At 47.6% G+C, this 27,543-nt stretch overlaps 2 protein-coding genes across 5 annotated transcripts; one reads left to right on the forward strand and one right to left on the reverse strand.

Annotated features, from left to right (window-relative positions):
* On the forward strand, window positions 1-21,276 carry NHERF4 (NHERF family PDZ scaffold protein 4). Its single transcript, XM_028708648.2, has 11 exons — window positions 1-51; window positions 236-391; window positions 3,687-3,714; window positions 4,065-4,129; window positions 5,641-5,852; window positions 6,675-6,861; window positions 8,984-9,120; window positions 9,715-9,919; window positions 11,122-11,318; window positions 14,222-14,428; window positions 16,922-21,276. Exons 2-11 carry the CDS (start codon window positions 343-345, stop codon window positions 16,949-16,951), a joined length of 1,317 nt encoding a protein of 438 aa, XP_028564481.2. The 5' UTR covers window positions 1-51; window positions 236-342; the 3' UTR covers window positions 16,952-21,276.
* On the reverse strand, window positions 17,378-27,452 carry DRC12 (dynein regulatory complex subunit 12 homolog). 4 transcript variants are annotated; one of them, XM_028708732.2, is made up of 8 exons: window positions 26,948-27,434; window positions 24,186-24,467; window positions 23,878-23,961; window positions 23,451-23,507; window positions 21,401-21,520; window positions 18,927-19,019; window positions 18,123-18,253; window positions 17,378-17,632 (listed from the first exon to the last, which is right to left on the reverse strand). In XM_028708732.2, exons 3-8 carry the CDS (start codon window positions 23,939-23,941, stop codon window positions 17,504-17,506), a joined length of 594 nt encoding a protein of 197 aa, XP_028564565.2. In that variant the 5' UTR covers window positions 23,942-23,961; window positions 24,186-24,467; window positions 26,948-27,434; the 3' UTR covers window positions 17,378-17,503. The 4 variants fall into 4 exon arrangements, with proteins under 4 accessions (XP_028564565.2, XP_077775471.1, XP_077775472.1 ...); XM_077919345.1 differs by having other exon boundaries at window positions 17,378-18,253; window positions 26,948-27,444; XM_077919346.1 differs by having other exon boundaries at window positions 17,378-18,253; window positions 26,005-27,444.
* Between the last annotated feature and the right edge of the window lie 91 nt (window positions 27,453-27,543).

A 27,543-nucleotide genomic window follows, 5' to 3' on the forward strand; every position in this document is an offset into this window, starting at 1 on the left:
GGCTGGACCTTGGACCTTCACACACTCAAGCAGTCCTGAAGCAGAAGGAAGGTGAGCTGAGAGAGGTGGCTGGCTGGGGGCACCCTTGAAGTGGTAGCTTTGGTTTCCCCAAAGAAGGGATGTGTAGAGTTTTCATGGGCACTGGGGTGGTTGTCCCAACAGGGAGGTAAACAGGCAGCATCTTAACTAATGGGACTGTTGGCCACCATGATAAACTAATGCTTTCTCTCTTAAGTGAGGCTTTCGTGTGTGAACAGCTGCTTCCACTGTACAAGAGATCAATGTCCTACTTTACACCCACATTGTGCAAATTGGGACACTCCTTTAAGACGGAGCATTTCGATGGCATTGGTGGCTACGAAGAAGCATCGGCGACGACTCAGCTCAAAAGGTAGATGGGGTTGTGACTGTGTGTGGTCCTCCTGGCTGCTATGCGCAGGTTAGAGAGACCAAAAAACAAACACCATGGTGCTGCCCTTTTGCTCTAGCAGGCTCCTATGCCTTTAGCAACTGCAGTTCCACAAGTGGAGCTTTCTCCATTGGGGTATTCCCAGGTCATGATGCTCCTCACTTTCTTTAAGGCAAAGCACGGGTGCCTTTGCAAGCAGGGGGGCGGGGAGAGAGAAGATGCATATATTTAAAGCACACACACAGCCCAGAAGGAATCCTTGTAGCTGTAGTTTACCCCTCACAGAGCCACAATTCCCAACAACCTTAACAACAAACTGCGGTTCCTGGGATTCTTGGGGTGTGTGCGCTTTAAATGTGCTTTAGAAGTATGGTGTGTACACAGCCAGAGAGTGAGAGAGAAGGCGAGTCCACTGTACAAGAGATCAATGTCCTCCTTTATACCCACTTTCTCTTTACAGTGGTACCTCGGGTTACATACGCTTCAGGTTACAGACTCCGCTAACCCAGAAATAGTACCTCGGGTTAAGAACTTTGCTTCAGGATGAGAACAGAAATCGTGCGGCAGCAGCGCAGCGGCAGCAGGAGGCCCCATTAGCTGAAGTGGTGCTTCAGGTTAAGAACAGACCTCCAGAACGAATTAAGTTCTTAACCCGAGGTACCACTGTATTTGAAAAGCAGGGGACGAATGTCTTACTATATTAACTCTGAAGTGTCAAAAGTTAACTGTGGCAAATGCTCTTAAGACAACCCACTGCTTGGATTTGCCAGTTGAGTTTGGAGATACGTACGTATCTCACATCTCACCTTTGGACTTTTGCTTGGAATCTTGTCTCTCTGTTTAAGGTTGCTTTAGGACAACCTATCTGTTGAGTATTCATTCTTATTTGTTTGCAGTTAGATGACAGGTTAGATGACGTTGCATCAAAACAAGTCCTACCCCCCCCCCCCACACACACCTTCCAGTGCATTTTCCTATCACTTTCGTTATCTTACTAAGTCTTACCTTTTGGAGAAGCAGAAGATTGCTTGTGCAAGAGCTTCCAATCTGCTGCAACTGTGTGGCCAGAATTGCTCCCCGTGCCCTGTTAATTGAAAACTCAAATAGTTTGCCTTTGACTGTGCTTAACCACAGCTGAAGAACAGCACTCTACAAATGCTCAAAACACGCACACCCTTCCTCATTCGTCCTCATTCTTCTGCATCTTCTGAGGATGACTCTTCCAGGACTGAGTCAGGAGAAGGATACAGCTCGATTCAATCCCCAGCAACTTTAGGAAGGACAGGGAAAGTCCCCTGCCTAAAACCCTCAAGAGCTGCTGCCAGACAGCATAGGACAGGGGTGGGGTGGGGGAAAAAATGGCCCTCCAGAGATTGCTGAACTACAACTCCCATCATCCCTGACAATTGACCATGCTTGCTGAGACTGGTGGTACTTAGATTCCAGCAACATCTGGGGGCCACAAATTCCTCATCCTGCAGAATTAGTACTGTAGACCAGGGGTGGCCAACTCCCAAGAGACTGCGATCTACTCACAGAGTTAAAAACTGGCAGTGATCTACCCCCTTTTGGGGGGTTCAGGTCAAAGTTGTTGAGTTTTTTCAGGGAGGAGGTAAAATGTTGAGCTTTCTTTAGGACAGCTGCAGTTGTTCAGCTTCTTTGGGGGGAGCCAATGATCTACCAGTAGATCATGATCTACCTGTTGGACATGCCAGCTGTAGACCAAGGACAGTAAACCTGTTGCCTTCAAGATATTGTTATACTCCAACTCCCGTAGACAATTATTGGCTAGATGGACCACAAGATAAAGCATCTACCTATTCCCCTGGGATCTAGGGATTGCCTGCTTTTCAGATCTGCTGCTGGTCATCTGACACAGAACGTGATTTTGCAAATCTGCACTATAAAGAAAGGCACAGAACTGGTCACTGTCAAGCTGCCAGTTCTCAGCTTCACTTCTTTCCTTTCCATCCCTCCACAAACTGGCTCAGTTTCCCCCAACCTGTTGCCCACCAGACCTCTGGGGCTGCAACCCCCATCAGTCCCCGCCACCACAGCCCTATGTTTCTGCCTGGGGTTAGTGGGAGTTGCAGCCCCAAGTGCCTGGTGGACTGCCAGTTGGTGAAAGGCTGAGCCAGCAGGAGAATTTTCATTTTCCTCTCATTGCAAGTCGGGGGGCAGGGTAGTAAAGAGGAACTTGCAGAAGAGAAACCAGTAAGGAGAAGCTGCAACCATATCCTCTTTCACTTGTGATATGGCTTCTGGGCTCATAGGCTTCTTCATGTGACCGCTCAGGTCAGGGGGAAAGCCACACCATCTCCCCTCCCAGGGCTGTTGGAATCAAATGACATTTGGAGGCTCCAACTTCACCATCTCTAGCATGGGCCCCATCTGCACTATGCATTTAAAGCAGTATCATGTCACTTTAAACCAGTGGTCCATACCCCTCAACTGTCCTGATTTAAGCAGGACATCCCTTTTTTTGGGAGGGGGGACATGCTCCTGTACGAGTCACCTGGCTCCTGCAAGTTTGCATCCCCAAAAGACGTGCATTTGGGGTGGGGGGCTGTGCTCTCACATGAACACATGTGCAATGGCTGTTTCAACAGTACACACAGCAGCTATAAATGTGACTTGCTGGTTTGAGGGAAAGCACCTTGAACATGGGGGACGCGGGTGGCGCTGTGGGTTAAACCACAGAGCCTAGGACTTGCCGATCAGAAGGTTGGCGGTTCGAATCCCACGACGGGGTGAGCTCCCGTTGCTTGGTCCCTGCTCCTGCCATCCTAGCAGTTTGAAAGCACATCAAAGTGCAAGTAGATAAATAGGTACCGCTCCGGCGGGAAGGTAAACGGCTTTTCCGTGCGCTGCTCTGGTTCACCAGAAGCGGCTTAGTCATGCTGGCCACATGACCTGGAAGCCGTACGCCGGCTCCCTCGGCCAGTAAAGCGAGTTGAGCGCCGCAACCCCAGAGTCGGTCACGACTGGACCTAATGGTCAGGGGTCCCTTTACCTTTACCTTGAACATCATGAGCATTTTCCAAGATCCTACAAGGTACCTATGGGTTGTGTCCTTGGCTTCACCAATAGTTGGAACGCACTGGAGCTGGAGTAAATGGGAAGATGTAGCTATCCTGAGTTACTCCTAAAAGTAAAACATATGTATCTTCATCAAAGGGGAAGAGGATATGCAACCCTTCAGGATGAAGGAGGGTATCTGCCTTTCAGGAGTGAGTATGATACATTTTATTAACCCCCAAATCTTTCTTTTTTGCAGGGCCCAGGGACACTGCAGAGTCAACTATGTAAGTGCCAAGTTGAGCTACTCCACTGAAAATGAGTGGGCATCCCTGGCATCCCTTGGACAGCAGGTCGAGGGCACACACACACACACAGGGGCACTTTACACAATCAGATTAGCCTGGTGGGTTGAAACTGGAAGCACACAGCCAAATGCTCCCGTACTGAGGTTTGGGGCAAGCACAAACATATTTAAATTTAACCCACTCATGAAACGTATTGAAAGCGCAGGCTGCGAATGGGTTGCCAAGGCTGTTTGGATTGCCTTTGCCTGACGTAGGTTCTCATGAGCCTGAGAACATTTGACTGCCTCCAAGCTGTGGCTGACACTTCCTTCTCCTTCTTGGCGTTACAGGAAATTTGAATTTAACCCCAGAGATGGGATCGATAACCCAGCCCTGTCACTGGCAGAGGATTCTGGTAACAATGGGGAGCGACGTCTGGGGCTGCTGTGTGGGTGGCAGAGGAAGGACCAGCTGTTTCCCTCTTGGTGCTTGCAAAGAGGGAGGCTTGCTTCCCCTTCCACGTCAGGGACCTGAGAGCTGTTTACCACCTCGTCCTGCAAATAGCACATTCAGTGGGGCACGCATATTGATGTGAATCTACTTAATTTGCATTTAGCCAAACTGTGTTTATTTATTAACAAAAAACAATTAACTGTCACTGTTCAGGGATGGGAGGGAAATGAGCATGATTTACAATAATTCTACATCATTTGCATCTCTGAGTGTGGCAAGGCCTGCTCTTTGGTACATTCGACAGCCAAGGGACTGTCTCACACACACCACAAAACGCCTGTTCCACAGCCAAAAAACTTTTCAAAAACAATATCGCCACCCAGGGCTTGTCCACACTGAAAAAAATGTGGCTTCACACTGCTCTGTCTCCTCATTCATGTATCCACATGATATTTTCCCTATGCATAGGAGCCACTCATAGGGGACGAAATCTCTTCACCCTCCCCCATAAAATATTAGAGGGGACAGCCCCCTCCCCAGTTGATGAGCATTGAAATTCAAATGGTGTGTGTATGTCATGTGTGTGTGTGCCATGTGATTGATTATGTGGGGTGGGGCTTACCTGCCCCGCCATATTTTGTGTCCCACGGAGGACCTTACTGTCGTCAGACAAAAACATCTTGGAGGTCCCGGGCCACAGGGAGGTTAGGCTGGCCTCAGCCAGAGCCAGGACTTTTTCGGCTGTGGTCCCGATCTGGTGGAATGCTCTGTCACAAGAGACTAGGGCCCTGCAGGACTTGACATCTTTCTGCAGGGTCTGCAAAACAGAGCTGTTCCACCAGTCCTTTGGCCAAGGCACATTCTGACCCCCTCTCTCCTTCTGTAATTCTCACAGAACTCTAGCCCAATGGTTGCCATTAATTTGATTTAAATTGATTTTAGAATGAATTGATTTTAGAATACAGTGTTACTTTTATTGTTGTTAGCCGCTCTGAGCCTTGCTTTGGCTGGGGAAGGCGGGATATAAATAAAAATTTTATTATTATTTATTATTAAGAAGAAGAAGAAGAAGAAGAATGAAAAATTGGCACCCCTGTCCCAGTCTTGTCCTAGGCATTCCCTGTTTATATGTGGCTTTTATCCAAATATCTAGGATCAGTGGTTGGGCTTGGGGGGGGCAGGAAGGCTGCATTTAAGTGATGTAAAGGTCTGGGTCAACTCGGATGGGAAGGATGTCATTAGCTGGTGCACACAAGTCAAAACATCTACTTGCACCCTAAAACAGAGGGGGGGGGCAGCAGCAGAGGCAGATGACTTTCCAGAACAACAAGCCAAAAAATCCAATTAAAATTAAAAATTGGGCAATGTCAGAAGGCTGTGGTGGGTGCAGAGCTGTGTCTGTTTCAGTGCCCACAAGTACTGCGTTGGGGACCCCGGGTCTGCAGGGTCGGCCTCTGATCTTGTTTTCCACAGAGCCAGAGGGAGGTGCTCAGGTGCGCTTCTGCTTCCTGAAGAAAGAGGACGGGGAGAGCTTTGGGTTCTGGCTACGGCAGGAGGCGGGCAGCAACGGGCACATCGTGCGACAGGTGAGGCCAGGGGGCCTGGCTCACCGCAGAGGCCTGCAAGATGGAGACCGGATCTTAGAGGTGAACGGGGCTTACGTCGAAGGCCTGGAGCACTTCAGGGTGAGGTTTGGCTAGGAGTGGTGGCTCCCCGTTTCCCATTTGAGGTGGGCTTTCCCCCCACCCCCATAGAATTCAAATACAACAGAATGCGACACAAGAACTTATGACCATAAGAATAGCCAATCTAGTCCAGCATCCTGTTCTCTCATCCTATGGGAAAACCTCAAGAAGGATGAGAGCACATGAGTGCTTGTCCCATCCTGTGGCTTCCAGCAACTGGCATTTAGAAGCCTCTGACTGCATGTTCAGAGCATAGGTATTCTGGTAGTCCTCTCCTCCATGCATAGCTGTCAAGCGTCCCTTATTTGGCGGGACAGTCCCTTATCCCAGCGCCATGTCCCGCTGCTGTCCCTTATTGATGATGTCCCTTAAATAAGCTACCGAAGGTAATGGGGCCCTTTCTATGCCCAGCTGTCCTTTGTCAACAACAAATTGTTGCTGTTCTTTTGTGTTGAATATATGCTATATGGTAATTTATGGACCTAATAGGTATCTAAAGCCATTTGCACGCAACAAAATATGTATTTTATCAAAGTAATTGTTGATCCCTTATTTTGGCTGCTGATCCCTTATTTTCGAGGCTGCTGGTCCCTTATTTTCAAATCTGTAAGTTGACAGCTATGCCTCCATGAATTTGTCTGATCCTCTTTTAAACCTTTCAAATCCTGCCTCCTGCAGAAGTGAGTTCCATAGTTTAACTATGCGCTGTGTGGAGAAGGACTTCCTTTTATCTGTCTTTGCAACACTCAGCTTTGTTGGATGCCCAGGAGTTCTGCTGTTATGAGTCTCTGTTTTTGAGGCTCTTGCCCTCTTTCTCGGCAGGTGGTTTGGAAGATCAAGAGCAGTGGGAAGCAAGTCTCTCTCACTGTCCTGGATGGGACATCCTACGAGTTGGCAAAAGCCCTCGACCAGGACCTTGGCCAGCTCTTGCCCCAGCACAACAGGCCACGGCTGTGCTGCATCAACAAGGACCAAAGTGGCTTCGGCTTCAGTGTTTCAGCTCCAGAAGGTAGTGAAAACCCACACTGCGGTTTGTTGCGTTTTTCACCATGAGTAACCAAATACTAGGGACGCGGGTGGTGCTGTGGGTAAAAGCCTCAGCGCCTAGGGCTTGCCGATCGAAAGGTCAGCGGTTCGAATCCCCGCAGCAGGGTGCGCTCCCGTTGTTTGGTCCCAGCGCCTGCCAACCTAGCAGTTCGAAAGCACCTTCGGGTGCAAGTAGATAAATAGGGACCGCTTACCAGCGGGAAGGTAAACGACGTTCCGTGTGCTGCGCTGGCTTGCCAGATGCAGCTTGTCACGCTGGCCACGTGACCCGGAAGTGTCTCCGGACAGCGCTGGCCCCCGGCCTCTTGAGTGAGATGGGCGCACAACCCTAGAGTCTGTCAAGACTGGCCCATACGGGCAGGGGTACCTTTACCTTTACCTTTAACCAAATACTGCCATGAGGAAAACCAGAATTTTACCATCAGATTACACTGTGCAAATCCAAGACAGATTGCACACACTGGCTCCCCCCCCCCCCGTTGTTTATTCTTCTGCCCAGATTGAAATTTGACATTTATTGCAAGGGATATTATTTGCTATTACTTTTTATTGCAAGGGATAATAGAAGGGAGCGGAAGAACAAAGAGATTGCTGTTACTGAGTGGGGAAAATAAATACCCACGGCAGGAAACTGTTCCCAAACTTGATTCTAAGGTTATGTTTACAGAACAAACTTATCATCAGGGTTTAAATCAATTTAATTAATGGTTGCGGTCCACCACCCCCTCCCCCCAAAAAAGATTCCCGAGAATTGTAGTTTTTGTAAAGTTCCTTTGAAATCTCTGTTTGAGATTCTTGGTCCCCCAGAACACCCAGCAAAGATGAGAGGGCTTCAAAACCAGTTCTGAGTCTCTAGGATTGACACTTCACCAAACAGACTAATATTTAAAGTCCATCAGTTGTACAAAATACAGTGGTACCTCGGGTTACATACGCTTCAGGTTACAGACTCCGCTAACCCAGAAATAGTGCTTCAGGTTAAGAACTTTGCTTCAGGATAAGAACAGAAACCGTGCTCTGGTGGCGCGGCAGCAGTGGGAGGCCCCATTAGCTAAAGTGGTGCTTCAGGTTAAGAACAGTTTCAGGTTAAGAACAGACCTCCGGAATGAATTAAGTAATTATCCCGAGGTACCATTGTAGTAAAAAGTGGAACATCACTGAAAATACGTTTAGAACAATACACTGTTGCAATATGTATTGTTTTTCCATCACAACAGTAACTATTACTATTTCTTTTATTTAAAAACCCTATAAGAATCACAAAAAGGTAGAATAATACAATTTATAATTGAACTCAGCATTTTTTACACATAATTATGCCTCCCCCCCCCCCCCAATTTTGAATACTTCATCTCCTTTCATTGTTCTAAATCCAAGGTGGCAAACTTCTTCTTTTTGAAATAATTTTTATTTGATTTTATCAATACAAAAGTTATAAAAAACCAAATATACATCCATATACAGAGATTTATCCAATTCTCAGGACTTCCATCCAACCCCCTCCATGGATTCCCATTTTAAACACTTAAAACTGCATCTTCTTTCGACCTCTGACTTTTATATCAAACCATAAGGTCCCCTACCAGAGAGGAATGGCAAACCAAACTAATGGAAAAAAAATTATATAAGAGACCACTGTAAGCAGATGGAAACATTGGCAGGATTTTGATTTCACTGGTAGTGAAAATCAACATGGACAACAGGGTGGCAAACGTCTTCATCTTGAGAGCCACATTCTGTCTTGGCCAACCTTCACCCCTGACCACTGGTCTTGCCAGCTAGGGATGATGGGAGTTGTAGTTTGAAAACAGCTGGAGACCCGGGTTTGGGAAACACTGGAATAGGTGAAGGCAAAATGAGGGGTCCTGGCCGATAAATGCTAGTTTTTTTCTTCTCATGCTCCTGTTTTCGTATCCTTTCACTGGTCTTGCCAGCTAGGGATGATGGGAGTTGTAGTTCGAAAACAGCTGGAGACCCAGGTTTGGGAAACACTGGAATAGGTGAAGGCAAAATGAGGGGTCCTGGCCGATAAATGCTAGCTTTTTTCTTCTCATGCTCCTGTTTTCGTATCCTTTGCTTTGCAGGTGTGAAGGGCACATTCCGACTCTCTGTGCCAAAGGACGGGCCAGCTGACAAGGCAGGGGTGCCAGATGGTTCATGGCTCCTGGAGTTCAACGGTGCTTGTGTGGAGAGTTGGACTCTTGCACACCTTCACAAAAAGGTACCAGGGCTGTCACTCGATGACAGAAATGTTGGCTTTAGCCAACTGACTGAACAACTTGGGGACCACCCAGGTCACATCCAGGAACACCTTTCTATAGAAGGTCCCTCCCAACCTGATAATTTCACTCCTTTGTTGTTGTTGTTTAGTCGTTTAGTCGTGTCCGACTCTTCATGACCCCATGGACCAGAGCACACCAGGCACTCCTGTCTTCCACTGCCTCCCGCAGTTTGGTCAAACTCACGTTCGTAGCTTCGAGAACACTGTCCAACCATCTTGTCCTCTGTCGTCCCCTTCTCCTTGTGCCCTCCATCTTTCCCAACATCAGGGTCTTTTCCAGGGAGTCTTCTCTTCTCATGAGGTGGCCAAAGTACTGGAGCCTCAGCTTCACGATCTGTCCTTCCAGTGAGCACTCAGGGCTGATTTCCTTCAGAATGGAGAGGTTTGATCTTCTTGCAGTCCATGGGACTCTCAAGCGTCTCCTCCAACACCATAATTCAAATCCTATTTCAATCCTAGCTAGAGGGAAAACTCTCCAGCAGCGCACTGTATCCTCCCTGGGTTTGGCTTACGTACCCAAATTTTCGATTCCAGATCAAACACAGCGGCAACCCAATGGGGCTGCTGGTGATTGATGCCAAATCAGAGGAGTTTTACCGGCAACACGGCGTTAAGGTTACAGCCGCCATGGCTGACGCTTCCTGGGTTCCTTTTGAGGTGAGGAAGGTGCAGATGGTGAGAGGCCAAGACGGATACGGATTCTTGCTGAAAGAAGAAAAACGTTGCTCGGGAGAAAGAGGTGAGGCCCCTTGCCTGGAAAAGAGCCAGACTGCGCACAGCACGATGCTCCATGGTATTTAAATTTGAGAGCAAAGTAGGTGACTTTGAGGTAAGACAGAGGACTGCTCGAGCTTTCCCCCTTTCATCCAGACAAAATGTTTCCTCCCACCCAGCTGTGTTTCTCCCCAAGGAAGAAAAAAAAAGGACCCAACATCTTTCCCCTTGTACTTTGAAGGGATGATTTGAGAGGAAACAGACAATGTTCATTCTGCATTTGCAAGGAATCAATATTTCACCATGGCTGCACTGACACGTTGGAACTCCCTGCCACTTGATATTAGGCAGGGCCCTTCGCTGCACTGCTTTCAGTGTCCCCCAATGGACTCTTTTTTTGTTTTGTTTAAGCGAGCCCACCCAGATGTGTACATCTGACGTGCATTTCAATAGGCAATTTTAGTTTTAAACGGCTGGTTTTCTTGGACATGTGTTAGGCTGGCTTGTCTTTAACTTCTTTTTTTATTGGTAATTTTAAGGTATGTTTTATATAAACTGCTTGAAGATTTTGATGCTTCAGCAGTATATAAGCCTTGATAAATAAATATGTTTTGAATATTCAAATGCGGGGGGGGGGGGGCAGGGTTGAGCAACTCCTCTCACTGCCAGTCATCTAACTTCACAGATATCATTTGGATGTTTTGCATTTTTGGGTTGCTGTTGGTTTTTCTTTTTTTAAAAAAACCTCCCATTCAGGACAGACTTAATGGAATTTTGCGTAAGTTTGTGGGCTGGCTTTTTTTTATGTACCATCTTAACAGAGGCCAAACCGGGTCTGTGTGGCTTAGGAAAAATGTCCTCGCGTGCCAAATTAGGACCAACGATGGAACTAAATAGGTCCCTGGCCTGGTCAGTCCCCAGTGCTGGTCTACACTGATAGATGGCAGCTCTCCAGGGTTTAAGACTGAGGTTTTCCCAGACCTACATGGAGATGGCAGTGATGAACCTGTGAACTTCTGCATTTTGCTCTTTCACTGAGCTGCAGCTCCTTGTTCCCTAGCAAATAGGACAGAAGAGAGCTTTGCTTATTCACTTATGGCGATTTCACTGGAGGAGCACATGTAAAGACACACACGCGTGCACGTAAAATGCTCATAAAGGAAGCAAGGTGCAACCACTGGAATAATCAACGCCGCTGCTTTCATCTTGCCCATCTATGACTTGCAGGTCAGTTTCTGAGGGAGGTTGAATCCGGGCTGCCAGCTGAGAAGGCAGGGATGAGAGATGGCGACCGTCTCCTGGCTGTGAACGGCGAGGGCACGGAGGACCTGGACCACCAGGAGGTGGTGCTGAGGATACGTGCAGACAGCAGCCGGGTGACCCTGTTGGTTATTGACGCAGATGGAAGCAAGTTCTACGACTTGGTATGCAGCAGTTTGAGAATGAGAGAGCACCAAGGAGATTGCGGTGGGATCCTATAGAAAGGTTTCCCCTCTACCATAAAGGCCACAAACTTCTTGGGGCAAAGATAACCATTTATAATGAACTTACACAATGGGCCAAAGATATCATACAATAATAAAAGTTATTGAATTGGGTGAAGATGCTCTGAGGTGGGATTGCCTTCCGTATCTCTGAGCACCTGCACGCTGCAGAGAAACTAGCTGAATAGATCTCCCTCAGGGATCTACAGATTTGGAAGCCGGAAGAGGAATCTCAGATAATTCTCTGCACTTGGGCTCAAAACTACATCTCCCAGGATTCTTTGGTGGAAGCCATGACAGTTAAACTGGCATAAAACTAAGAAAATGGAGCAGTGTACCTACGTACCGTATTTTTCGCACCATAGGGTGCACCGGACCATAGGGCGCACCCAGTTTTTTTGGGGGGGAAATAAAGGGGAAAAAATTATTTTCCCCCCAGGCGCAGGGCTGGGGCGGGGGAAGCTCGAGCTTCCCCCGACCCCAGCCCCCAAACAGGCAGCTCTCTGCAAGCCGTGGGAGCGCTCCCGCTGCTTGCGGAGAGGTCCGTGAAGCCTGGACGCGCTGATCTCAGCGCACGCAGGCTTCGGCTTGCCGGAAACTCTCCGCAAGCAGCGGGAGCGCTCCCGCTGCTTGGGGAGAGGTCCGCGAAGCCTGGACGTGCTGAGCTGAGCGCGCGCAGGCTTCAGCATGCAGGCAAGTCTCTGCAAGCAGCGGGAGCCCAGCGCTGGGCTCCCGCTGCTTGCGGAGTGGTGTGCGAAGCCTGGAGAGCGTGAGGGGTCAGTGCGCACCGACCCCTCTCACTCTCCAGGCTTCAGCGAAAGCCTGCATTCGCACCATAGGACGCACACACATTTCCCCTTCATTTTTGGAGGGGAAAAAGTGCGTCCTATGGTGCGAAAAATACGGTACTTTATCTCTCAGAGCACCTAGCACAGCCACTGCCAACCTGGTACCCTCCAGAAGTTTTGGACTACAAGTCCCATCAGCCCCAGCCCCAGAATGGCTTTATGATGCTGGGGCTTATGGGAGTGGTACTCCCTAACATCTGGAGGGCACCAGGTTGGCAGTGGCTGATGCTGCACATGCCATTTGTGTACTATCAGGAATGGTTTGGGTCCTTTGACTTGGCCCACAGTGGGGTGGGAAAGAGGATAAGTTGGTTTCCTTCCATGATTCTGTAACATTCAAATATAAATATAAATATAAATATAAATATAAATATAAATATAAATATAAATATAAATATAAATATAAATATAAATATAAATATAAATATAAATATAAATATAAATATAAATATAAATATAAATATAAATATAAATAAAAGCTTAGAAATTAATTGTATTTAGATATGCATTTCTTAGGTGTCCTTCATCATAAAGTCCCAGGACGGGTTACAATAATGTAACATATACAGTGGTACCTTGGTTTATGAACTTAATCCATTCCTGAAGTCCGTTCTTAAACCAAATCCGTTCTTAAACCAAGGCACGCCTTCCCTAATGAGGCCTCCCGCTGCTGGTGCCCTTCCACCATTTGGATTCCATTCATAGACAGAGGTAAAGTTCGCTAAGTTGAACACTACTTCCGGTTTTGTGGAGTCTGTAAACCGAATAGTTCATAAACAGGACTGTTCATAAACCGAGGTACTACTATACAGTGGTACCTCGCAAGACAAATGCCTCGCAAGATGAAAAACTCGCAAGACGAAAGGGTTTTTGGTTTTTTGAGTTGCTTCGCAAGACGAATTTCCCTATGGGTTTCGTCTTGCAAGTTTGTTTCCTTTTTCTTCAAAACTGTTAATACCCAGGGTGCATTGCTTGAGGAGGTGCAGTTGCGACTTGACTTCGAGGAGCAACTCATAGCACGCGGTGTGGTAGCCTTTTTTGAGGTTTTTGAAGACTTTGGTCTTTTTCAATGCATTCCTATGGGAAACCGTGCTTCACAAGCCGAAAAATTCGCAAGACGAAAAAACTCGCAGAACGAATTAATTTCGTCTTGCGAGGCACCACTGTAGTTATAAAAACAGATAAAACCGTCAAGATTATAAAACAATCAAAATCATCTGAAATGGAGCAGAGAAGTATATATTCAGCAGAAAAGAGGTGAGTTAGCAGTCACAGGCATGGTAAAAATGTGCATCTTTAGCATACAGCAAAATCTATGCAGCAAAGAAGATGCACCTCTTAGGAGAGGGAATTCCATAATTTAGGGGCAGCCATGGAGTAAAAAACGACATGGGTGGCGCTGTGGGTTAAACCACAGAGCCTAGGACTTGCCGATCAGAAGGTTGGCGGTTCAAATCCCCGCGACGGGGTGAGCTCCTGTTGCTCGGTCCCAGCTCCTGCCAACCTAGCAGTTCGAAAGCACGTCAAAGTGCAAGTAGATAAATAGGTACCGCTCCGGCGGGAAGGTAAACAGTGTTTCCATGCGCTGCTCTGGTTCGCCAGAAGCGGCTTAGTCATGCTGGCCACATGACCCGGAAGCTGTACGCTGGCTCCCTTGGCCAATAAAGCGAGATGAGCGCCGCAACCCCAGAGTCGGTCACAACTAGACCTAATGGTCAGGGGTCCCTTTACCTTTACCTATGGAGTAAAAACCTTCTCCTGGGCAGCCACTCCCTGCACTTCTGTCCATAGTCGAACTGCCCACCCTCCTGGACTTCTTAACACCTGAGGGGGTCTGTAGGAAAGGAGACAAGTGTTTCATATCTTTCTTGGGTCCTAAGTCATTTTCGGGTGTCAGACGGTAATGTGAGCACCTTCCATGCATTGGAAGGATTCTGTTGGGTTTGCTGGCAATACCCTAATTGTGACGTTTGCGGTCTCTTTTCGCTTTCCCAGGTTGGGTTATCACCTCTCCTTTTCTATGATGACCATGAGCCCCCAATGGGCTTGCACGTCGTCCATGCCTCCCCCTCTCCCAGCATGCCCCAGGAAAACAGCAACGCTGCCTTCACACCCTGCCTCTGTCACCTCAGAACGGACCCCCATGAGAACAGACTGCCTCCGGAGCAGTCTGGCAGCAGCTCGCCAGCTTTCGCAAAAGAGGTAACAATGCAAAAGAGGTAACAGCCATCTTGAACACCTCGGTTCAACCTTTTCCGCCTTTTGCGCTGCAAAGAGTGTGGATCATGTGGTAATTTTGTTTCTGGACTGTATCGTTTCAAGTGGGGGACCACATAATTAAAGATATCATTTTGATCCTCCTCCTCATCATCACAAGTGTCATGGAAAGCTCGAAGGACACACCAGTCAGGAAGCTAGAATATTGTTCTCCCTCCCTCCCAGCAGCAACTGGAAACTCCTGACTGCCCCAGATAGGACAATGTCTGGTGCCTTTTAGTGAATAAATCAGCCTTCGTCAATTGAGTGCCCTTCGGATGGGGCAGGGGCTGTGGTCAAAATCATCTAGAGGGCACCATGTCGGCAAAAGCTAGCTAAACCATAGAATGACACTATTCACACAACAAGCTTATCCATAGCTCAGTCGAGTAGAGCATGAGACACTTAATCTCAGGGTCATGGGTATACGCCTCATATTGGGCAAAAAGATTCCTGCATCACAGCGGTTTGGACCTTGTGATCCTTTCCAACTCTATGATTCTGTGATTCTAAGAAAGAAAGACTGGAATCCATCATTTTAATATCTAGCTTTGGGGGGGGCAATGAACTTTGTGTTGGGAGATGCATTTAATAATTTCCCCCCAACTTCGGTCTAACTAAAGTAATATACAGTCGTACCTTGTAAGTCGAACGGAATCTGTTCCGAAAGTCCATTTGACTTCCAAAACGTTTGGAAACCAAGGCACAGCTTCCGATTGGCTGCAGGAAGCTCCTGCAGCCAATCGGAAGCTGCATCAGACATTCTGGTTCCAAAGAACGTTTACAAACCAGAACACTCACTTCCAGGTCTGCAGCGTTTGGGAGCCGAAATGTTCGACTTGCAAGGCATTCAGGATCCAAGGTACAACTGTATATGCAAGCTGGTTCTGGAGTTCAGGGTTACTGGTTTTAAATATGGAACACTCCTGTGATAAAAAAAGGCCTTACGTGTCTGAGAAGCGTGGCAGAGATGGGAGGTGCTGCTCGATTCATGATTAGGAATGGGGGGAGAAATTCAATTCAGTTTGCATTTGATTCAATCTAATTTGTGCTTTCTGAAACAATACACAAACTGAAAACACAGTCATCTTTTGAAACCCACACTTCTCCAAATTTTGCAATGTCACTCTCCAGCCAAGTAATGTGTTCAAAAATGCATTTACTAGGGCAAAGTGCACATGACTGGAAATGCCTATACAGTGGTACCTCGGGTTAAGTACTTAATTCGTTATGGAGGTCCGTTCTTAACCTGAAACTGTTCTTAACCTGAAGCACCACTTTAGCTAATGGGGCCTCCCACTGCTGCCGGGCCGCCGGAGCACGATTTCTGTTCTCATCTTGAAGCAAAGTTCTTCACCCGAGGTACTATTTCTGGGTTAGTGGAGTCTGTAACCTGAAGCATATGTAACCCGAGGTACCACTGTATTAGCAAACATAATGTACAAAAATGTGTCACATTAAGGAAATTTGCTTTAAAAAATGTGTACTTTGCACACAGAATTGTGTATATTGGGATAAATTTGCACTAAAATGCTGGTGAGGACACTTAAAAAGAGAATTTGCAAAATGATGCATACTAAACTTAGGTTCGGAGAAATGATAAATAGAAAGCAAAGGAAAACGACAGATTAGACACTCCCATGGACTCTAGGTCTAAACCACTGAGCCTAGGGCTTTCTGATCAGAAGGTTGGCGGTTCGAATCCCCATGACGGGGTGAGCTCCCGTTGCTCGGTCCCTGCTCCGAGATGAGCACCGCAACCCCAGAGTCATGAGCACCCCACACCCCAAGGCCATACCTTTACCTTTTAGGACTCATGATCCACCTAGGTTACAAGAATTAAGGTGCATGTCCGTGCGCTGCTCTGGTTTGCCAGAAGTGGCTTAGTCATGCTGGCCACATGACCCGGAAACTGTACGCCAGCTCCCTTGGCCAATAAAGCGAGTTGAGCGCCGCAACCCCAGAGTCGGTCACGACTGGACCTAATGGTCAGGGGTCCCTTTACCTTTACTGTTCTACAGCGCTTCTTGCACAGCTCCTGCCTGTTTTGAGCTTGCAGAAGACACCTTCCTCCTTGCCTCACTCTGATCGGCCCATCTCTCAGTGAAAAGCTGTTGCCAAAGGGGGAGCCCTCCCTGTCCCATCTCATGGCAGACCAGCCTCTCTGCTGGCTCTCACAAATGTACATTGGCATCCTGCGTCACCCCTGCAATAACCATACAAACGTTTCTAGCTAGCTTGTCTTCCCACAACACAATTATGCAGGCCATTTGGAGTGTATACTGTCAGACTGAAAATGGAATTAACTTTGTGTCTCCCCCAAGCTTTTTTGTGCCTAATCACCTGGGACCAGCTATTTATCACCACTCTTTTTAAGCATATCCCAGCCTTCAAATCATAGGTTTGGTTTGATCAGCATTCTCTTTCTTTTGTCCACAGGGCCAAGATGCATTGAGCCATGCGTTCTAGAAGCTGCCAGGCCATTATCACCGAGCACAACTTCAGCCCGGCTCGGCAGGGAGCTGAACTCCTGTTTGTGGCAGAAGTGAGCACAGTTGCACAGATGCTAGCACTGCAGTTTGAGCCTCTCTCCCTCATAGGCCTGGCTTTTCCCCGTCGCACCACTGCCTTGTTGAGCAATCTGTCTCTCCAACCCCTGAAAATGCTTCCTGTGGATTTGGACAAGCAGGCTGTGGTCTCAAAGCAAGGCATGCCGATTAGAGGAAGAACCCTGCAAGAATCAAACAAGAGACTGTGTTTTTTGCCTGCTTTGGGGTGTGACTTTGTGAACAGAAGATTCGTGTTAAAATTAACCTCTGTTTAGAATGACTGCTGCTAAGGGTAGAACTTCCCCCACTACATCAGAAAAGGTTAGTGACAGAAAGGCACTCTGCATGCACTCAGACACACTCTTTATTATTCCTCCACATTTGGGGGCTGATAGCAGTTGAAGTCACAATATCAAACCGAGTTGAGGATTAGATAGGAGGTGGGTGGCCCATGCTCTGATGACCCCTCCCTTCAGATGTACAATGGATTAAGACCAAAGTCCTTCAGCTGGTGCTTATAGTCCATGTGGATGACAGTAGCCTCCTTCTCCCAGGTGAGCTTGGCACTTTGCAGTTTGGAGAGGACGCAGTCCAGGCTACCCTGCGGAAAGGGGAAGTCAGAGGCAGGGTAAGGGGTGTGTGTGCCACCAAGGGATGGCGACCCAAAGTGTGGCATCCTTCCAGTTCTGTAGCTGCACATGACTGAACAGCTGCTGCTGCTGCAGAACAGCGAGAATATGTACCCAAGAATTTCATGTTTGGACACAACGACACTCAGAATGCTGGAAGCAAGCTTCTGAGTTGCACAGAACACTTCATCGGGCATGTTTCAGAGCAAACCATTTTTTTTTTTTACCATTTTATTTCTAAAAGGTGGCTCTATTTCAATAGCTGGTAACAGTTCAAAGAGGCACTATCCTACAGTCTCTGTATTTGAAAGCAGGCCATGAGCCACAGAAGGGATGCATGTTACCTAGAGACTCACACCTGTGGGAATAAGACACTCCCTCTCTCTCCCTGAGCTTTAGCCCACATGCTGAACCCATTATCTCTTCTTTGCAACCTGTGACCCGCCACCCACCCAAACTCACATGCAGGATTTTTTCATATTCTGTCTCCATCCCGTCAACCTTGCGCTGCATCTCGGCCACGGCCTTCTCCTTCTCTTCCAGCATCCTTGCCTGGTCCAGCTGGCTTTGTAGCAGATCACCTTGGCAGGCAGCTGCAGGGCAGAAAGTGTTGGGCAAGGAGAAAGAGGAGACAAATATGTGTGGGAAGGAAAAGCACAGAGAGGACCTTCCAAGGCCTCTAACTAAGTGTTGGAGCTCTGACTTCGCACACAAAAGCCCCCAAAGTCAATCTCCGGCATCTCCAGGCTTTGCTAGGCTTTGCAGTCAGTGTAGCAATGCTGAGCTCGATAGATCAGTGGTCTGACTTGTTATAAGGCTGTTTTTTATGTTCCTAAGGTAGCAGGCGACAAACATCTCAGAACAGAAAACTAAGAAGTTTGGGGAATGGCATGTGATGGGGCTTGAGAACATCTATTTTCTACTGTTTTTAAGTGGCAAAATGTAGCAAAATGTGCCAGAATGTATTCCCTTAACGCAAGCTTAGAAGGGCTTGTAACAGAATTAGGCAAACTGATTTCCATCTCAAGGTTTGGAGGGTCAAGATTCATCCTCATTCCACCCCCCTACCCCACACACAGATTCCAGGTGCAAAAAGAGAGAGAGTGTGTTTGCAAATGAAGAGTATCACTTTTTAACTCCCCCCCCCCCAAGTCCTTAACTGAAAGATGAACATGGGCAAAGAACAGTTGCTACAACCATACCATGTGTGATCATCTCCAAGGCCAAGGGTATGTGTGTATGTGTGTGTGTGTGCGCACGAAATACCAAGTTGTGCTTGCAAGTTCTGCGTCTCCGCTTCTAAACGATGGATCCGGGTATCAGTCTGGTGCTGAAGCTGCTGGTACTTGCGGATCATCTCTGGAACGCAAGAGGGGAGAAGGAAATGATCGCTCCATCCAACACCCTTGCCCTTCATTAACAGGCTTTAAGATTTATAGCCGGGATGGAGGAACCTCCAGACATTGTTGGATTCCCACTCGCATCAGCCACAGTCAACATGGCTAATGGATAAGGATGATGGGCGATGATGGGAAACCTCTTGGGGGGGGGGCAGGTTCTCCACCCTGATTTGTAGCATCAAGTCTATCTGGTGTAACAGAAAGTAAATAGGGGGAAAAAAAACATTTGCCTCTATGTGCTTACAAGAGAAGTTTTGCCGGGCAGGGAGGGGGGGGGGAGCAGATAAGAGTCGCAAAGGGTCTGTGTGCAGAATGATATACCACAGTGTTAGCTGCGGAGGGAAACGCTACCTTCATCTGAACTTTTCAAAGCCAACATCCTGTGATTGCATTTTCCTGAGGAAGTGTCTTGCGAAGACCAACTGGCTCACTGCGTCATGAACTTCTTCTGCCCACATCCGATTAATGAAGTGGACAGAGAAAGTGATGTACACAGGCATGTACTACCCTGGTTCTTGAACTTAATCCGTTCCGGGAATCCGTTCGACTCCCGAAACCATTTGAAAACCAAGGTGTGGCTTCCAATTGGCTGCAGGAGCTTCCTGCACTCAAGCGGAAGCCGCAGAAGCATTGTTGGATGTTTGGCTTCCGAAAAACGTTCGCAAACTGGAACACTCACTTCTGGGTTTGTGGTGTTCGGGAGCTGATTTGTTTGGAAGCCAGGCTGTTCGAGTACCAAGGTACCACTGTACATTGTGAAAGTGCAACGGAGAACAAAACGAGTCAAGGAGCAAGGAGTTAAGCAGGGCAGGAATGTGTGCTGATAATTGGGGTACAAAAAATGAACAATCCTCTCCCTACTAATAGGAAGCATCCCCCACACCCCAAGGCCATGTGAATGTAGCATTTGGAGACTGAGTAAAGTGGCAGGTAGATGCCAGAGACCCCCTTGGAAAGGCAATACTGCTGATTTGCAGAAAAATCTCACGACTGCACCAGTCAAGTGGAAAGGGAACCACTGAGTAAAGGGTTTGATGCCCAAAGAGGAAAATCAAAATAAGGCAAAACTACTAAGCCCCTTAAGGGACGCAGGTGGCGCTGTGGGTTAAACCACAGAGCCTCTTGGGCTTGCCGATCAGGTCGGCGGCTCGAATCCCCACGACGGGGTGAGCTCCCATTGCTCGGTCCCAGCTCCTGCCAACCTAGCAGTTTGAAAGCACATCAAAGTGCAAGTAGATAAATAGGTACCGCTCCGGTAGGAAGGTAAATGGCATTTCCGTGCGCTGCTCTGGTTCACCAGAAGCGGCTTAGTCATGCTGGCTACATGACCCGGAAGCTGTACGCCGGCTCCCTCGGCCAGTAAAGCGAGATGAGCGCCGCAACCCCAGAGTCAGCCACGACTGGACTTAATGGTCATGGGTCCCTTTACCTTACTGAGCCCCTTGAGGGTCAAAATTGACCCTTGAATGCTGCTTCGAATCTTCTGTTGAAGCTCTTCTCTTCATTGCAGGGTCTGGGCATGGCACTCAACTACAGACACATTGCACTTTCAGAAAGTTACTATTTGGGGGTGGAATTCAGTCACATAGCAGCGCATTGCAAGTTGCACAATTCAGGTTGATTGGAAAGTCTTGCACAAGAAACCCGCTTCCCCCGAAGACCAGAGTTTTGTGATAAGGAAAGTGATAGGAAGATACACTGGGGAGTGTGGGGGTAATGTTTGCTTTGACATAACGTCACCTAATCTCCCTGCAAACAAATCAGGGTGAGTACTGTTATAGGTTTACGGGCTCAGTCTAGATGGTGCCTGTGGGTCCCTTCCAGACCTGTGGCCCTGTATCTGTGAGAAACCATAAGAGGAAACCAGCTGAACCAACTCAACTGGTTCCTTTGTTAAGGTAATGGCCTTGGCTGGCCAGTTAAGTACTGTCATTTGCATGTCCAAAGAGGTTTCCTGCTGCCATAGAGACGAGTAGGTGGACCTTTCCCCTCCTCACCTGGCTGGATGCCACATTGTCCTAGGAGGGAGAACAAGAGCCCAAGGGGTGCTGTGTATGCATATATTTTGGCTGATGCTGGAAGCTAGAGACATAAGAGACTGGTCTTGCTGTGTGCCAGACACAAAGTTATGGCTTGGGAAATCTCCCAGAGAACCTGAAGGGGAGGAAAGATCAAGTTGCACTTATGTGTAAATAAAACAATAAGTCCTAAAGATACCAGTGTTTCCATTGGCCTTCATTCCAAGGCAGCCAAACTCTGGAAAGGTGAAAGCATCCCTGGAGTCTCTTGTTGCTCAGAGATTAGAGCATGTACAACAATACTCAATGAAGAGCACCCCACCTTCATAAATATCTTTTTTGTCCCCTTGAGCCTCCTCCAGTTCTTTCTCCAGATCTAGCAGCCTCTGCTTGAGTCCTTCACTGTCAGCCATCGCCTGTCTGGCCATATCCCTCCGGAGAACTGCAGGTCAGAAGGATAAACACAGCAAACATGCAAATGTATCCAATCAAGGATCAATGCCTATTTTCTCATTTGGCTCCCCAGGTCCTTTGTACAAATGATCATCTCCTTATCGGAGAGGGCAAAACATCTAAAAGGTGTACCTTTCCTGGACTGGCTTGCTTTACAGTGGTACCTCGGGTTACATACACTTCAGGTTACATATGCTTCAGGTTACAGACTCTGCTAACCCATAAAAAGTACCTCGGGTTAAGAACTTTGCTTCAGGATGAGAACAGAAATCGTGCGGTGGCGGCGCAACGTAAGGCCCCATTAGCTAAAGTGGTGCTTCAGGTTAAGAACAGTTTCAGATTAAGAATGGACCTCCGGAACAAATTAAGTACGTAACCAGAGGTACCAGTGTATTTGTCTATATGAATATTTATCTACTGCTATTTCATAGTAACTATAGAGCGGTTTACAATAGTACATAAAACTAAGCAATAAAAACCATTTTTTGAAAAATAAAAAAATCAGAATGAAAATCAAACCTCAATTAACTATTGTGGAAAGATGCATTCTTAGTTGCCTACATAGGCATGGCACGATAGAAAGGTTTTTTAAATGAGGGTGCCTGTTGAATGTACCTGTTGGCTGATTATTCCAAAATACTTGGCTGGTGACACTAAAGGCTCCATTTCCTCTTGTGGACAAGTGAGCCTCTTGGACTGCTAATGATCTCAGTGTTTGAGCATGCAAGCTTTTGCGTTACACAGACCTCTCCATACGATAGAAGGGGTACTCTCAATTTCCTATTTATATTGAAATACTGCCCCTCAATAAGGCCAAACTTAGATTCACAAAATGTTTATGGGTATGCGTACCCCCCCCCCAGAAAAGCACTGTGTTGAGGATTGAACTTGGGGGCTTGCCCATGTTTTGCATGTGCTCTGCTTAGCTGCGTCTGCCGCAATTATAATGCAAAGTATTTAAAAATTACTCCCAGCAAGAGTACTCATTTTGGAGCCCTTTATTAAAAGGACTGCGTGGCAATCACGTTGCTTCGCAATGCACTTGGAAACTACTTCTCATTTTCACTTCTCCATGAAAATGCTTGGATTGGTCAACTGAGAAGGGGGTGGATCAGAAAGGGACAGCAGTCCTGCTACTAGCCTGGTCCAGACAGCTGTGCTGGCAAACGCTTGGCGCCTTTGTTCACGGAAGGGCCATAGCTCAGTGGAAGAGCGCCTGCTTTGCATGCGGAAGGTCCTGGGTTCAATCCCTGGAATTTCCAGTTAGGGCTTGGAGAGACTCCTTGCCTGAAACCCTGGAGAGCTACTGCCAGCCAGTATACAGTGGTACCTCGGGATAAGTACTTAATTTGTTCCGGAGGTCTGTTCTTAACCTGAAACTGTTCTTAACCTGAAGCACCACTTTAGCTAATGGGGGCCTCCTGCTGCTGCCGCGCCGCCGGAGCACGATTTCTGTTCTCATCCTGAAGCAAAGTTCTTAACCCGAGGTACTATTTCTGGGTTAAAGGAGTCTGTAACCTGAAGCGTATGTAACCTGAAGCGTATGTAACCCGAGGTACCACTGTATTGTATTGTGCTGTATTTGTATCCCACCATTTTTCTCCACAGAACTTGAGGTGGTGTACAGGGTTCTCCCCATCCCTGTTTAATCCTCACAGCAACCCTTTGAGGTAGGCTAGGCTGAGAGGCAGTGACTGGCTTCCAAGGTGAGCTTCAAGGTTGAGTGAGCATTTGAACCCTGGTGACCAAGTCCTAGCATGAAGACAGTAAGGTGGATCAACCTTCTGAAGTGGTATAAGGCATCTTCCTATAAGATTAGCATAGAAAGCTTGGCAGTCCTTCTACCTGACCCTTCAAAAAATGCCACCGCTGCTGTAACCTCTTAAGGCCTCTGCGCAATATCAACAAAATCTCCTCACCAAGGTGCTGCTTTAAGGTATCAACCTCCAGCACTGCTTTTCTGTACTTTTCCTCATCTGCGGGGAGAAGGAAAGAGAGAGAGAGAGAAATTGAAAGACTTCGCCTGGGTACTAATCGCCACGGATACTGAGACCTCCTGCTCGATGCGCCATTGTTATTATTTATTTAATTTATGAATTGTTTCCTATGAAGCAACCTGAAGCGCTTTCACAAATTTCACAATGACAGATAAAAGTATTGCATATATAAAAAGTCAAACAATTGCGCAGGTAAACACAAAAAGCAGTGGCATAGGTACAAAAACAGTTGAAACAATGGCGTATGTAAAAGGCAGTCTCAAATCCCAAGAGATGCAAGGCACATGGAAACGGGAATTTGCAAGTCGTGGGGCTGCTGGAATCTCCTGCATGCTGCACAAAGCCTTACCTGGCCCAGTGTTTTTCTTCTGCTTTGATGATTTTTTCCCCTTCCCTTTTTTGGTGGGGGCCATCCTTGCACGTTCTCCACAGCCTGCAAAAGGGAGATGAATGAACGTTGTAATATTTTTGGTGCATTCCAACTCCTGACGTTCAAAAAAGATCTTAAAACTGGTACTGATGAGGAGATTCTGGAGGGCCATCCTTTTACATGAGGCATACATTCCTTGGCAGTGGAGTGAGGGTGGTCTCTGCTGTTTGGGTGGGCAAGCGAACAACTGTTTGTATGGTGGAAGAGAAAGTTCGAGGCAAACATACCTGGGAGCAAAGTGCTTCTTCTGCCTTCCTCCCAGTTTCTCACAAGTTAATCTGTGGGCAGTGAAGTAAACACACTTTGCAAGAGTGTCATTCCAAGCAGCCAATGCGCAAGGAGGGGGAAGAGGCGCTGGCTTTCCAGCAAGCCTATCCCAGCTGGCACAGGTTGGGGCTCCTTGTGTCGCTAGGCAACCGCCCTTCTTCGCTGCCATGGTAACCAAAGGAAGCTTGGCAGACACACCGGTGCTCCAGCAAAGGAGGTCTGCAAAATTGCATCCAACTGGCCTGAAAGAAGAGAGGTTGGAGGATTTTCAGGCCCATGTTCAAAACTTCTTTTGCAGAAACAGAAAGGGGTGGGAAGGGAGTAAGAATCAAATAGGCCCCAAATTATCTTATGCACAGAGCTTCTTAGAGCAAACCCATTTCCCCCCATAAAACATTTGGCTCAGCTTTGACACCCAGGTCCTCATCTACAACTGAAGGCTGAGTACATAGAACAAGATTTCCACATGTGCATTGCTGACTTCCCCTCTTCCGCTGCTGAAGTTTAAATTGGAGGATCTTTGGGGCAGGGATCATTTGGGGAGAGTTGTGGGTTTCTTATGATTTTGCTTCTTATGTTACTTTGAGAAATGTTGTGTCCCCCCATGTTGCAATTCTACATTTTATTATTATATGTCACCCAAGTGGCCCCTGCAACTAAATGTTGTTATTATTATTTATTATATTTAATAGCTTCCCCTTCCTCCCAAAGGAGCCCATGGAAGCAAACACATCCGTGATAAAACAGTACAATTAGTGTTGCAATGTAGTTTGCTCCTGTTCAAGCAGATGCAGCCAGCCACATCTTCTTCTATGGTCCTCTATTCCGTTCCCAGTTCCCCACTCTAACAGCCAGCATCCCATGCCCACTGATCATATTCAGTCTTCATTGGACTGGGTTTTTTTTTTGGGGGGGGGGAGGATATTTCCCCTTTTACTTGCCCCATTTTTTCTGCAAACCTGCAGGTTCCTCTGAGACTTCATTTTGTGCATGGTTGTTGTTGATTTGGCTACATAAATATAATGAATAAATGCATGTACGAAGCTTAAAGGTAAAGGGACCCCTGACCATTAGGTCCAGTCGTGACCGACTCTGGGGTTGCAGCACTCATCTTGCTTTATTGGCCGAGGGAGCCGGCGTACAGCTTCCGGGTCATGTGGCCAGCATGACTAAACCGCTTCTGGCGAACCAGAGAAGCACACGGAAACGCCGTTTCCCTTCCGCCGGAGTGGTACCTATTAATCTACTTGCACTTTTGACGTGCTTTCGAACTGCTAGGTTGGCAGGAGCAGGGACGGAGCAATGGGAGCTCACCCTGTTGCAGGGATTCAAACCGCTGACCTTCTGATCAGCAAGTCCTAGGCTCTGTGGTTTAACCCACAGCGCCACATGTGTCCCTAACAAAGTACAAAGCTTACCACTCAGCAAATGAATTTGCTATTAGTATCTATGATACTTCTCTGCTAGCTGCTTTCAGAATAGCCAACATGGTGCCCTCTGGATATGGGACTACAATTCACACTAGCAGCAGCCCTCATGGCTAATGGTCTGGTACATGAGAAGAGCCCTGCATTGCCTATCCCTGCTTTAGAAAGTTCAGGGAGGCTCAAGTAGGGTTTGCAGGCAATTCCCACACAGCACACAGTTGCCAATGTCATGACTGTATCCATCCTGTGATGCTTGAGAGCAGCTGCCAGTCAGAGCAGACAATACTGGGTTAGATGAACCGCTTGTTTGGCTCAGGAAGGACTCTGCACTCTGCAGCTATCTTCTACTCACCAAAATTCCTGATCAGACCAGGCTAGGTCCACACACTTAGCAGCTGAGATCACAGCTAGAAAGCATGACATAGCCAATGTGGACTGATGGTTATGCGAAAACAGCACATCATGTGGCTACAGGAGAAATGGAAGTGCCTGTCTGCTCCGTTTTGAACTTGCTACATGGGAGCTGTTTTACTGTTGTTTGCTTTCAGTGGGGTCTCAAGTTCAGATGTGGGGTGAGAACCACAAAGGCTCAGTGAGAAAGGGCATGATCCCTGCCAAAGCTGCAGGATCCAAAGTGGAGAGATGCAAGGCTGCTTCACTTGGTGCTACAGCTCCAATTCATGAGACGATTTCCAGAGTTTGTGATGTTTCAACAGCTGGGTGCTGCATTTTAGGGCTGACCTTTGACCCCTGAGGTTATGCAGGGGTTCTGCAATTTAAGTCTATGAGTCGTGGGAGTTTCCCCCCTTTGCCACAGAACAGCCTTCTTCCTCACCCTCTTCCTGTGGGGTAGTCTCTAAACAGGATCTTCTGTTGGATTGATTCCTCTTAGTTGTTGGTAACGTTAATGACTCACTTATTTCAAAAGAAAAAGGCTTCTCTCCATTTCTGCTTTCCTATTTAAAGGAGTGTATTTAGTTCCCTTATCTGCTGTGGAACAGAGCCCTTTACTACTCCCCAAGTCCCTCCCTTTCCTTGGCACAAATACTCTTGGTTAGGTTTTCACAACTTTGCAAAGAAATCGATTTCACATGCATGGTGTTGTAACTGCATTCATCTTTAAGGAGTTAAAAACAAAGGGGTCCCAGCAAACCACCCATTGCATCTTTTATTTGCATGCCTGTCCAAATCTCTCCCTTCCAATGCTGGGCATTCACTGCCTCACGAGGTAGTCTGCCAGCTGGCTCAGGTTCGCCAGCTAGGCTTCCTTCAAGAACCCAGGCATCAATCCTTACTTTTATGAAATTTGCATAACTTTGCATATGCCTGTATAGCATCCATGAAGTGCTTCTCCCGAGTCTCGGAACTTTTTTATGGTGCTCGCCGCGTTCCCAGGAGCCTGCTGCAGTATTCCGGCCAACGTTGCCCAAATCCATCATGGCCACGCTGCTGGCCTTTTCGCACTATTGCGCATGCTCGGCCCCGCTCCATCTTTGACCATGCGCAGCAGCCGGCACACTGAACTAAACGCCAGTGAGAGAAAAGCCAATCAAGGCGGGACTATGCTAATAAGGCCCTAGTTGGGCGTGGCCTCTTTTTCCTAAGTGGGCCGGTTTTTCTCTTCCCTTCAGCGTTGACAGTCGGGAGCGCGGGAGCGCGTGTCACCCAACGTGCGCGCTCACGGTACTAAAGAAGAAGAAGAGAGCTCGCTAAGAACGAGCCAACCACTTTTAAAGCCGCCTGCTCGGTCGCGCGCCTAACTCACTGCGCGCTCACGAAACATACTGAGACCTCCGCCGCCCCGCCCCTCGCCCATCCCCCTTCGCTGTTTGGGAGGGGGCGCTCTGGCCAATCAAAAACGCGACTCAACCCTAGGGGCGGGCTGTTGAAA

Source organism: Podarcis muralis, chromosome 15, assembly GCF_964188315.1.
Source record: "Podarcis muralis chromosome 15, rPodMur119.hap1.1, whole genome shotgun sequence".
In the NCBI taxonomy this organism is placed as follows: Eukaryota; Metazoa; Chordata; class Lepidosauria; order Squamata; family Lacertidae; genus Podarcis; species Podarcis muralis.